Source organism: Alosa sapidissima, chromosome 21, assembly GCF_018492685.1.
Source record: "Alosa sapidissima isolate fAloSap1 chromosome 21, fAloSap1.pri, whole genome shotgun sequence".
Taxonomy (NCBI): domain Eukaryota; kingdom Metazoa; phylum Chordata; class Actinopteri; order Clupeiformes; family Clupeidae; genus Alosa; species Alosa sapidissima.
In genome coordinates, this window is record NC_055977.1 from 21,986,341 (window position 1) to 21,998,389 (window position 12,049).

Here is a 12,049-nt window from a genome sequence, read left to right on the forward strand (position 1 = left end):
TGCCGTCGTGTCGGGATTGGAATGTAACAGAGTAACAATCGGAACAATTGAGCATTTGGAAATTGGGCACACCGATCATGGGATATCGTTCGTGTTTTTTTTTCGAAGTGGTTCCCAAGTGTGAAAATTATTCCCGTTCGTTGCATCTGTTGATTCTGGGCTTGTTTCGAGAAACACTGTCCCAATGAGAGGATCTTGTACTTACGTGCGTGAGGGTCTGCCGAGAGAATGGAAGTAAGAGCAATGCAGGGATTCGTGTGGCTACAATTCTCCACATAAGAAGCTTCCCCTCGATGCTCCCAAGCCTAATGAATATACGTCGGGGTCAATGGAGTGAACCACCGTCCAGGAAAGCCACCGAAACCGGCCGAATCTAGTGCTGGACATCTGGATATTAACGCTGCCACTACGAATGCTTTAAAGCCCCCCTGGTCGGCATTTTAACGAGTTTACATCAGAATAGTAGTATTCCTTCGCGCTGTTCTCCCGAGGCAAAGTGAACAGATAACCATCGTACGTCTTTGATTGCAAGTCTTGTCAGACGTTTTTAACGATACCTGACCTGTGAAACGGGCGCAAACTATATTGGAGAGGGGAGAGAGAGCGAAGCAGCCGAGTACCTTACCTGGTTTGTTTGTTTTCGCGGAGACCCACTATCTCAAAGTCACTGCGTCGTAAAATGTTACTGTTGGATAGAAGAGGGAGAGCGAGTAAACACAAGTAAAATCGCCCACATGCCCTGGATCAATCGCTTGATACGGGAACGGAATCCGAAGAAGAGGGAAGAGGCGAGTTGGAAATCCTTGCAGGCTGGAAGATGGCGGAGCGGTGTTGCTGGAGGTGGTGAGAGCCAAACTTCGGGCTACTTAAGATTTATTTGTGAACATCTCGACCCAGCAGCCAGGACACATGCAGGCCAAAAAACGATATTTAATCCTGCTTTCGGCTGGCCTATGTCTTTTACTGCTTTACTTTGGGGGTGTCCAAGTTCCAGCGACCAGCAGGAGCCGGCATGATCCCAGCCGCAATGGATATCGCTCCGACCAGCCGTGGCCACACTTCTCGGACCCGTTACAACCTTTCCATCCCTGGGAACAAACTGACACCGAGGAGTATAACCTCCACATATCCCCACGACAAAAAAGGGACGTTAATTCGAGCGTTTACAAGGGTAAGCGGTGTCGGATGGACTCCTGCTTTGATTTCTCCCTGTGTCAAAGAAACGGATTTAAAGTTTATGTATACCCACAACAGAAGGGAGAGAAAATCTCAGAAAGTTATCAGAACATTTTGTCGACTATAGAGGGCTCCAGGTTTTATACCTCGGACCCGGGACAAGCTTGTCTGTTCGTGTTGAGCTTGGATACGCTCGACCGCGACCAGCTTTCACCGCAGTATGTGCACAATCTGAAAACCAAGGTTCAGAGCCTACAGCTTTGGAACAATGGTAGGAATCACCTTATATTTAACTTGTACTCGGGGACATGGCCGGACTACACGGAAGACCTGGGTTTTGACATTGGTCAGGCCATGTTGGCCAAAGCGAGCATTAGCACTGAGAACTTCAGACCCAACTTCGACGTGTCCATCCCGCTGTTCTCCAAGGATCACCCGAGGACCGGGGGGGAAAGGGGCTATCTGAAATATAACACCATTCCACCTTTTAGGAAGTATATGTTAGTGTTCAAAGGGAAGCGTTATCTCACCGGGATTGGGTCGGACACAAGGAATGCCTTATATCACGTCCATAACGCCGAGGACGTGGTACTCCTCACCACCTGCAAGCACGGCAAGGATTGGCAGAAACACAAGGACGCCCGTTGCGACAGGGACAACGCCGAATATGACAAGTAGGTTTTTTACGTTAGTCTTCAATTATATATGACATGGCATTATTAAAATCCTGTCCGACTCTTGTAATTCCCTGTAGCGTCAGCTGCAACATTGGGGCTGTAAATCCTGCCAATGTTTTGGGGAGGGTAAACTTTTCCTCATATGAAAGTGTTTTGAACAGCCCAGATGAGCCCTCAGGCTATACTAGTAGCTCTTTTAAGTGAGGTGGTAATGTAAATGGTTTAGTAGTTAAGATTCCTGAGCCGCCCCCTCTCCGCACTACAGTCACCCTCAAGGGGATGTGTGTGTGTGTGTGTGAGAGAGAGAGAGAGAGAGAGAGAGAGAGAGAGAGAGAGAGAGAGACTGAGACTGTCTGTCTGTCTCTCTCTGTTTTCCCAACCAAATGAGAATAGCGTTTTTATATCCCGCACGTCACTGCAAGCGTATGCCACATCTGCGCAGCACCTCCGGGGTTATGATCTTACATCGTCCCACCCTAACTCGTGCGTGAAAGGAGCTCTCCAACCACTCAATTAGGCTACTTCTCCGCGTTAGCGTAAATCACTCGAACAACAGCTCAGCTCACTCGCCCGCCTCCCCCTTCCCACTTCTGGAGGAATTCGGCCCACTTCGTTCATGACATTGCAGTCAAACCAGGATGTGCCAGGGCTCGTCTGATTTGCCCGAAAATTAAGCAATGTTGAATCAAAGCCGAGCAAACGATGTGGGAATTAGGGCTTGCATAGCTGACCTTGCGTCAATGTATTTCATAAGTGTCACAATATTTTCGTGTAGCGATGTCGTTAGAGCTTTTAACCCAGATTTCAATCATTCCACATAGATTTTATGGACGTGCAAGTCCTCCAAAGAGAGGCAGTTGCCTGCCAGGTCCATATACTCGAGATGTGGTCCGTTATATTACTCCCAAAATACCAGCACTGGCGTCAGTATGGCTTTTGAGAAGAGCAAGATGCACTCTCTGATGCAGCAAAATCGATAGGAACTGAGATTGTATTTGGAAGTGGGAGAAGCATGGCCCAGTCTTTTAATCTCTATGCCACAACACACACACACACACACTCTCACTCACACACACGCACACTAACAAACACAGGCATCTGTGTGACCTTTACTGGTGTGTAAATTCTTGCCAGCCTGTCAGACTCTTTCTGACCCATCAGCCTCTTGTGCCGGTAATAGAGAAGCTATGTCAATTTGGATTGTGGCACCTTTCCTGGCTTGTGTTCTCCACTCTGCCAGGGGATTTTACCATCCCTTGGCACAGGGTTGCATGTGTGTGTGAGAGCGAGTGTGTGTGTGTGTGTGTGTGTGTGTGTGTGTGTCCGTGTGTGTGTCCGTCCGTCCGTGTGTGTCCACACAAATACACACTCCCAGGCAGCTGTGTGAGAACAGCGCGGTCAGTGCCAGCGAATAACTGCGGCTGGTGAGTGCCGGGCTCCCAGTGCTTCCGAGGCCAAATTGAATCTGGTCGATTGAACCCGCTCACTCTGGCAGAGCTCGGTGTGATCGAGCGCCGAGGTACTCATCAGCCGTGGACATGGCGCCACCACGAGTGCCCCAAGGCCTACCGGCTGACATACTGGTCGTCTTTGAACCCTTGTCCTTATATAGAGACAATCGACTGCATGACTGCCTTCTTTTTTTCTCTCTCTCTCTCTGTCCCTCTCTTTATCTTCTCCTGTGCTCCCCCTCTCTATTCCATGCATCCCTCAACATCTCTTCATCCTCCCCTTTCTCACACTCTCCTCTCTTCTCCACCCTTTCTACCACACCACAATTCCCCAGTCGTCATCACCACAGTGGCCACTCCACCCTCCCTCTATATAACCACCCATCCATCCATCTATCCGTCCATCCATCCGTCCATTCAGCCATCTGCCTGCCCAGGTCCTGGGTGCCAGTCAGGCTTCATCACTGCCAGGCCTCGGGGCCCTGCGCCGCCTGGAATAACTTTCCATTGCCAAGCGTCAGTAAACAATAGCACCATTCATCCATGTGCAACAATGCGCCGGGCTGGCCTGGCTTGAGCGAACGAGTGAGTGAGCGAGAGGCAGATGCAGCAAAAGGGGAGAGAGAGAAAGAGAAAATCAGAGGGAGAAACATAATCGGTTTTTAGTCGTGATTTGGAGGAAGATGTTGCACTGATCAAATGCAGATGGCAGAATGGGGGGAAAGAGTGTGTTCTTTTTTTTTCCTGGTGTGTAAATTCCCGTTCCACTGGGACCAGACATCCCTCTACTGCAATCTGGTGTCTGTGTCCATATTACTGCAAATATCTGTGTGTGTGTGTGTGTGTGTGTGTGTGTGAAGCAACTCTTCTCCAAACCCAAGCTTCTTTGCGAAAAACGAGGTCAGCATTGTTTGCCGCCCAGTGAGGAGAAGTATGTGTGTGTGTGTGTGTGTTTGAGTAATGCTGGATTTTCCCGACGCTCCTCCACCCCCACACCCCTCCTGCCTGGGCCCTAATGGCCGCTGATTCCTTCTGATCTTTGCCGTGTAATACCTAACCAGCACCAGCTGCCCGTGTTGACTTTGTACCGCCACCACCCCGGCCGTCGTGGAGCACGCGGCCTCCGCCACTCAAGGTCGTGCCGTGATAACTGCTGCCATATTTCTCTCTCTCTCTTTGTCTCTGTCTCTGTCTGCTCTCTCTCCTACTGGCCCCGGGCTTCATGACAAAGAGGGATATTTTTTTTTTTGCTCGATTGGATGAAATGCCAGGATGCATCATTAGTCAGGTCGTGACCCTGTCAGAGCTGTCCGACTCGGATGACATCACTCTGTACACACACACACACACACACACACACACACACACACAGGCCATCTCATCTGGATTGTATTTGGTTCTCAAACTGTGTGTGTATATATATTAAAATATAATGTACACAATGCATAATGTGTATATGATACATATATACTGTACACTGGCACTAAATAAAAACACACATTCAGTGCAGTCCTTATGCCTTGCCGTGGAGTGATGCACTAGTGTGTGTACCTAAATGATGTGCAATTTGCTGTGCGTTCGTCTTCTAGGTGAGGCCATGCTTACTGAGCTACCACACTATTTGTTTTCATTGGCACATTAATTAGCAATGAATTTTTCATGAGCTCACCCTTTCTCTCTTTCACTTACCTCTCTCTCTCTCTCTCTCTCTCTCTCTCTCTCTCTCTCTATCTCTCTCTCTGTATGCTTAAATAAAGTAGCAGCCCTGGAATGTATGAAGAATGGTAATGTTGAGGTAATTAGCAGCTATGAAGTTCTGCTTAATTAGTCATGTGTGATTATATGATTTCAGGGCATAGCGTAGTGTTGTGTGCTGCTTTTTTTTTATCTTATCGCAGGATCAAATCTGTTTAATTGCATTTGGGTTTGTGCTTTTCTTTTTTGGTACACAGCAACTGTGTATATCTGTGTGTATGTGTTTGTGTGGGAGAGTGTTTTGAGTGTAGCCATGGAAAGAATGCCTCATGGTTTTGCTTTTTAGATTTTTTTCTGTGTCACTAACTCACTATCCATGTTACATGTTTGCTTACTCATTTCTACGGTAGGATGTGAGAAATGAAAAAGGTGCATCCTCTGGAGGTGTTCTGAACTTGTGGTTTTACTTGGTAGCTGTAGTGCTTACCTCCGCCCACCAGACACACAGACACACACAGTGATCTGTGCTCCGTTGGCTCCTAGGGTCTGTGTGCGGCGTGTTTGTATCGCTGAGGTTGCGACCCCCGCTGTCTGTTCCTCTCTGTGTGCGACAGACACAGCGGCATTCTTGGAGAGGGCAGGGGGAGGAGGGGAGGGGGGATTACCGCGATGGCAAAGCCCCCCGTAGAAGGCCAGACGGACAGCGTGGTCTTATGTCAGCGCTTCGACCTCCCCTCCCTCACTCACACACACACACACAGACTCCACCCTGAGAACCAGCTTTGTGTCATCCCTGCTGGTGGTCGGCCCTTTGTTAAGTGTCCCCCTACACACACACACACACACACACACACATACACACCTACCTCTGATCAATGTAGGTCGTCAGTCAAGGGGGTGGCTTTGACTGCTGAGCCGGAGGCCTGCTATCTCACCCTCGAGCCCCACCATTAAGGCCCTGAAAACAAAACAACAAAACAAAGGAATAAAAGCAGAGCAAGGGAGGGAAGCAAACAAAAAGAAACAGAAGAAGAACATGCAGAAGGAGGGCCGGAGGAGCTCATTGAGCCTGTGGTCATGGAAAGCAGAGGGGTCCCCGAGGCGAGGCGACCTGGACCCTTTTTTATCAGCAACGCCGACAGCCAGAGCCCGAGGGGGCCTGGGCACTAATGAGAGCGCCAGGCTGAGTGGTAAAAGCAGGCACTTGTCGCGCACCTCTGCCCTTAGGTGTGTGTGTGTGTGTGTGTGGGAGGTCGGGGCTGGGGGAACATTGGCCATAGGCATCCTTCACTGAATGTGACGAGCAGGAGAGCAGAGTCTGTGATTGGATTGTCTCATCGCCTGTTAGCAAGTGCGCTGATGCGTTACGTGATGGCGGCAGGCAAACATGTCTTTGTGTGGGAACGAGCCTTGAAAGGCTCGCGGCTGTGACGCCTCGTTACAGGAGAGGCTCGTTAGCAGCCGTTAGGTGACCGAATTGGAACACCAGGCCGCCCTGCCTCGCCCTGCTATCAGCTGAGCTAACCGTCCAGACGCCGACCTCGTTTCTTCTTCTTAGCACTCTTCACTCCCCCTGATATGGAGGAGATCCTCTCCAGCGAGGATGACATGACTTCCAGAGTGCCGAGTCTCCAGGGGCCGTCTCATTGTCACGCTCCCCAGGGAGGAGGCTCATTTCCTGGCTACGGCTCCAGCAGCACCAGCCTCTATCGTGTGTGTGTGTGTGTGTATGAACTCCGAGACCTGTCACCCAAGCAGACAGGCACCCTGCTAGCTTGGCAGGATTAGGGGAGCCATCTAAACACTTAAGCATGATGGGGGTGAGTCATGCGTCACGTTTTATTTTTATTTCATTTTCATATATTTTTTTTTTCTAAGAAAGCCTTTGAAGCTGTCAGATTTGATACGGACTGAGATGCCCAAAGAATGTTTAATGTGATGAACACCACACACACCACACAAACACACACACACACATATATATATACACACACACACACACACACACAATTGAACTTATGTTTTGCTTTCTGAGTGCTAGTGGGATGAAATGCTAAGGCTACCTGCTGACTGTGCCAGTCTCCTATGTTTCCGTGTAGGTGATGAGGATGTGCTTGCGGTGGAGTACTGTTTGTGAATGCCAGTAAACAACGTATGTTTACTCTCTTACTCACACACACACACACACACACACACACACACACACACTATGGCTCTCTCCATGTCTCTGTCCTCCCATGTGTGTTCATCTCCACCTTCACCCTCCACCCTTTCTTTTGGGAGTCCTTCAGGCCTTTGTTTGCGGTGACTGATTGGCTTGCCTGGCACGGATTGAGTGGCGTGAATGAACTGAGCTCTTGCTCTCATTATCCCCTTTCCACTCCTTCTCTCTCTGTGTGTGTGTGTGTGTGTGTGTGTGTGTGTGTGTGTGAGCGAGTGTGTGCACATGCGTGTTTGTCTGGTTGTCTGTCCTCATTGCCTGAAGGCTTCTCTCTCTCTCTTGCCACCGAGCACCTGACAGAGCGCGGTCATCAGAGCCAGGTCATTGGGCAGGAGGGCTGGCCTACTTCTGGCCCAGCTCAGTGCAGGGCCAACGTGTGTGTGTGTGTGTGTAGGGCTTTGGGGGGGTTGCAGTAGCATTAGTAGTTTTATGAGGCGAGGGGTGCTGTTTACACGGCTGCCGGGGGTGATTTTCTGCAGGCAGGGAGATTTGAAGGGCCAGCACTGCCACATTCAGATAACCCCCCCTACTGTCACACACACACACTCTCACCCTCCCCCATGCAGCCTCCTCAGACTTGAGCAGATGCAGAGCTGGCTGCATTGTCTGGCCGATCGCCCTCTTTTGTTAGGGTGAGAAGTTAAACAGGAAAGCAAACATTTTCATTGGCATTTAAATGCCCACAGGAGAGTGTGTGTGTGTGATAAATATGGGGTAGTTGGGATGAGGGGTGTGTTTAAAAAAAGTCAAGTGAAGTACTTGTGTATGTGTGTGTGTGTGTGTGTGTGTGTGTGTGTGTGTGTATATATATATAATGTGTGTATAAGGGGGTCTGTTGAAGCAGGGGGTAATGTCCTGCTCTTGTTTCACAGTCCAGTTTGACTTCCTGTTGGGATGAGGGGTGTGTTTTTAAAAAAAGCATATGATGTCATTGCTAAAGGCCTGTTTTGTTTGAAATATGTTGGACAAGGTGGTGCCCTTAAAAAAAAAAAGTCAAGTGGAGTACTTGTGTATATGTGTGTGTGTGTGTATATATAATGTGTGTATAAGGGGGTCTGTTGAAGCAGGGGGTAATGTCCTGCTCTTGTTTCACAGTCCAGTTTGACTTCCTGTGGGGCCACATGCGATGGCCAGCCTGCCATCGGGGCTCTCAAGGGAAGTCTTTGTGTGAAAGATTGCCCAGATTCTTTTTTCCCTCCTCATCTTTTTTCTCCCCTTTCCTCTTACACTCCAGCCTCTGCTGGTTGACACCAAGGGTCTCTTTCTTTCTTTCTTTCTTTCTTTCTTTCCCCCCCTTCTCTCTGCCCTCCCCCTTCTCCTCTCTTCTCTCTCTCTTTGGTTTTCACTGTGCAGTAAAACTACTTAAGCTTCCCCCATCCTCTTTCCCCCTACAAGTATTCCTCTTGTTTAAGTCCAAACTAATGTGTTGGCTTTTTGTCTGTCCCTGTGTTAGGCCTTTGACCTTTTCAAGGTTGACCCTTAGTCTCTGTGTGTGTGTGTGTGTGTGTGTGTGTGTGTGTGTGTGTTTAGGAGGGAGGTGGGGGGGGGGGGGGGGGGGCTCGTTTGTGTCATGTTAAGCGTAAACAAGCGAGATGTGTATTCAAGATGCAAGACAGAAAATGGCCATTCAGTTCTTTTTTTAACCATGTATTTGTATTTTGCAGTTCAGTGGCTTCTCTCTCCCTCTTCCTCTGACATTTATTTTCTCCTCTTTTATTATTTTCTTCTTCTCCCCCTCCCTCCACCTTCCCTCCGTCCTCATCTCCCCCTCCCTCCACCTTCCCTCCGTCCTCATCTCCCCCTCCCTCCACCTTCCCTCCGTCCTCATCTCCCCCTCCCTCCACCTTCCCTCCGTCCTCATCTCCATGTATTCATTAGCTCCTGCTGGGCCTCCCTTTCAGATAAGGGAAATGGGAATGTTTGTGGAAGGGGGGAGAGGGGGAAGAGAAATAAGTAGGACAAAGTGCAGTTGCTTTAAACGGAACAAAATGGAACTCTTTCTCACACCATTTCACTCTTGTTGGCCATTTCTCTATCAGAGAGAGAGAGAGAGAGAGAGAGAGAGATGTGCAGATGCAGAATTGTAGTTTAGGAGAAGTGTGAAGTAAGTGAAAAGATGCTGATTGCAATAGTTTAACTTCCGTTTCAATTTTGCTGGGTTGGGGAATTCTTCCTAGTCTCAAAATTCTTCGAAAAACGTGTGTGTGTGTGTGTGTGTGTGTGTGTGTGTGTTCTATGCCTGGGGAAATTCTGGTGGCATGTCATCTGCAGTGCAGCAGACGGTAGGCGTGTGTGTCTGTCTGTCTGTCTGAGGGACCGTGCCCCACAGTAAGTAAATATTTAACCACATGCACGCACGTGCACACACACACACACACATCAAAGACAACAAGCGTGCTGAGAGAAATAGTATCGTCCTCTGTCTCCCATTCTGAGTTTCCCTCTCTTGCTTTCTCTGTAAGATATGTCCTCTCAGGATAGGTGCATAATCATGAGCGCAGCTCTCATCGCCTGCTGTCTTGTCTTGTTATTGTGCTGCTGGTGGGCCTTCTTGGGCCTGAGTCTCGCATCTCACATCCAGAATATAATATAGGATGTCACTTCACAGTTAGCGTGGGTGTTCTCTTTTAGCAGTTGCTAAGGGGATAGTGGGCAGCAGTACTCTGTGTGTGTGTGTCTATGTGTGTGGAGGAGAGGGTTCATGTGCAGTTCTCATTTTGTGTAAGGTGTTGTGGAAGTGTTCTGACAGTTGAACTTGTGTGTTTGTGTGTGTGTGTGTGTGTGTGTGTGTGTGTGTGTGTGTGTGTGAGAGAGACTAACCGAGAAAGGGGATTTCTGATTTGCATCATTACCTGAAAGGGTGAGTGGTATGTGGCGTGCCGGCAGCTTTTGTGTGTGTGTGTGTGGAGCTGTCTGTAATTGCCGTGAAGGGCTAGAGGGAGTGTTATGATGATGTGCTGGTTTAGCCTGGGCTTTAAAGGCACCGTGGAGACGCAGTGCCAAGCACCCCGGCGCTAGCAGTAAACCTCCACTCGGCTGCTCTCCTCGAACTCACAATTTCGCGAGGAGAAACAATGCGAACGCCAGCTCTGCTGGATAACTTATTCACTTAGTCAATGGCATGTGAGTCCAATTCGGATGTTTCCACATGCTCTCTTTCTCTCCCCTTCAGCTCTTCCCTCACTCTCTCCCTCCCTCCTTTCCTCTGTCTCTCGCTCACTCACACGTTTGATAGGGATGTCGTGGAAACGGGAGGCATGAAAAGTATTGGGGGGGAAAACAGAGTGTACTTCTGAAGGCCCCTCATTGAATCCAGCTGCAGTGAGTGCGATTGTACAGCTAGGCTCCGGCCTTTAGGCTCTGTGTCTGTGTCTGTGTCTGTGTCTGTGTCTGTGTCTGTGTCTGTGTGTGTGTGTGTGTGTCAGAGAGAGAAACACGCGTCTCTTTTTTTCCCCTCTCTCTCCCTCTCTCAAATGTAGGACTGGCTTGCCAGTGAGCTGAGTGTCTGCCATTGTGTGCTGGAGTGGAGTGCTGTTTGTCCTCGGCCTGGGTTGTGGGTGCTCAACGCAACTCAACCTCTCTCTCTCTCTCTCTCTCTCTCTCTCTCTCTCTCTCTCTCTCTCTCTCTCTCTCTCTCTCTCTCTCTCTCTCTCTCTCTCTCTCTCTCTCTCTCTCTCTCTCTCTCTCTCTCTCTGCTTCTCTGCCTCTCTGCCGTCAAACATATACTTGGACTCTTCTTGTTGTGTTTCCACGTGTGAATCTCTGGCTGCACATGCATGCATTATTTATCATGCCTGTTTTATTCATGTGCTCCTCTCCTCTCCTCCCTTCCTCCTACCAATCCCTAAGTATGTGCTTGTTATTTATTTCCGTCCGTAAGCATGTCCAGTATTACGGTCACATTTTTTTGAATGTGTTGCCACACAGCGTAACCTCATGGATTCCTGCCTGAATACAGTAACAGGCACTGTAGAAAGTGGGTACTTAGGTGGAGCGAGGGATTGAGGGACGCAGAGAGAGAGAGAGACAGAGTCTGTGTTCCTAAGTAAATCCTAATCATCCATTATTCAAAGATGGTTCCTGCTGGATACAGGTGGGAGAAGGTGATCCCTCTGAGACCCTGGTAAAGACTTGATTAAATCTTTTTAAAATTATTTAAAAAGATGGCTCCCGAGGTCTCAGCTGAGAGGTGAGATGAGATGAGTAAGAGTTCAGTGCTCAGTCGGGATGGATGCTTTGGATGTACTACTGTGGTGGTGGCAGCTGTGCTGTCCGGTCACTGGTGTGGTGGTGATAATCACCTGTGCTTCTTGTGGACAGCTGTTTGTGAAAGCTCTGGTTGAAGATTAAGACTCCCTTGGATGTCTGGATTAGGATTAGGCCTCCCCTCGTGTTGGTTAGAATGCTTTTCCGTGTGTTCCCAAATTGACGTGGTTGTGTGTGTCTGTGCCCGTCTCCCTCCTCCCTCCTTCCTCCTCCCTCCCATGTTGTAGACTCGGCCATTTCACACAGTGTTTTGTTAAAGCAGCGTAAGTGAACGCAGCATTTTCTCTTTGAAGCTATTTTATCCCCTCATCCCTTTGGCCTGCGCTCTCATCCATCCTTTAGAGCAGGAATGGTGCCCATCAGACGAATCTCTCTTGTCGCTGCCTATTGCTGTCAACCAACCAACCCTCCCCTCCCCTCCCCTCCCCTCCCCTCCCCTCCCCTCCCCTGCCCCCATCAAATGATTGACAGCCAGAGAATCTCTGATAAGGAGACACAGGCACTGTCACTCAAAGCGGCAGCCGGCAGGGTCTCTCCACCAAGGCATCCTGTCATCCTTTTTA

General features: G+C 49.2%; 1 protein-coding gene across 1 annotated transcript in view; it reads left to right on the forward strand.

Moving 5' to 3' along the window:
• Window positions 1-12,049, forward strand: part of ext1b (exostosin glycosyltransferase 1b) — a 77,606-nt gene continuing 65,557 nt past the window's right edge. Inside the window, exon 1 of the mRNA XM_042076763.1 lies at window positions 1-1,850. Coding sequence (XP_041932697.1) covers window positions 910-1,850 — 941 coding nt within the window. The 5' untranslated portion in view covers window positions 1-909. The remainder of the gene's footprint in view (window positions 1,851-12,049) is intronic.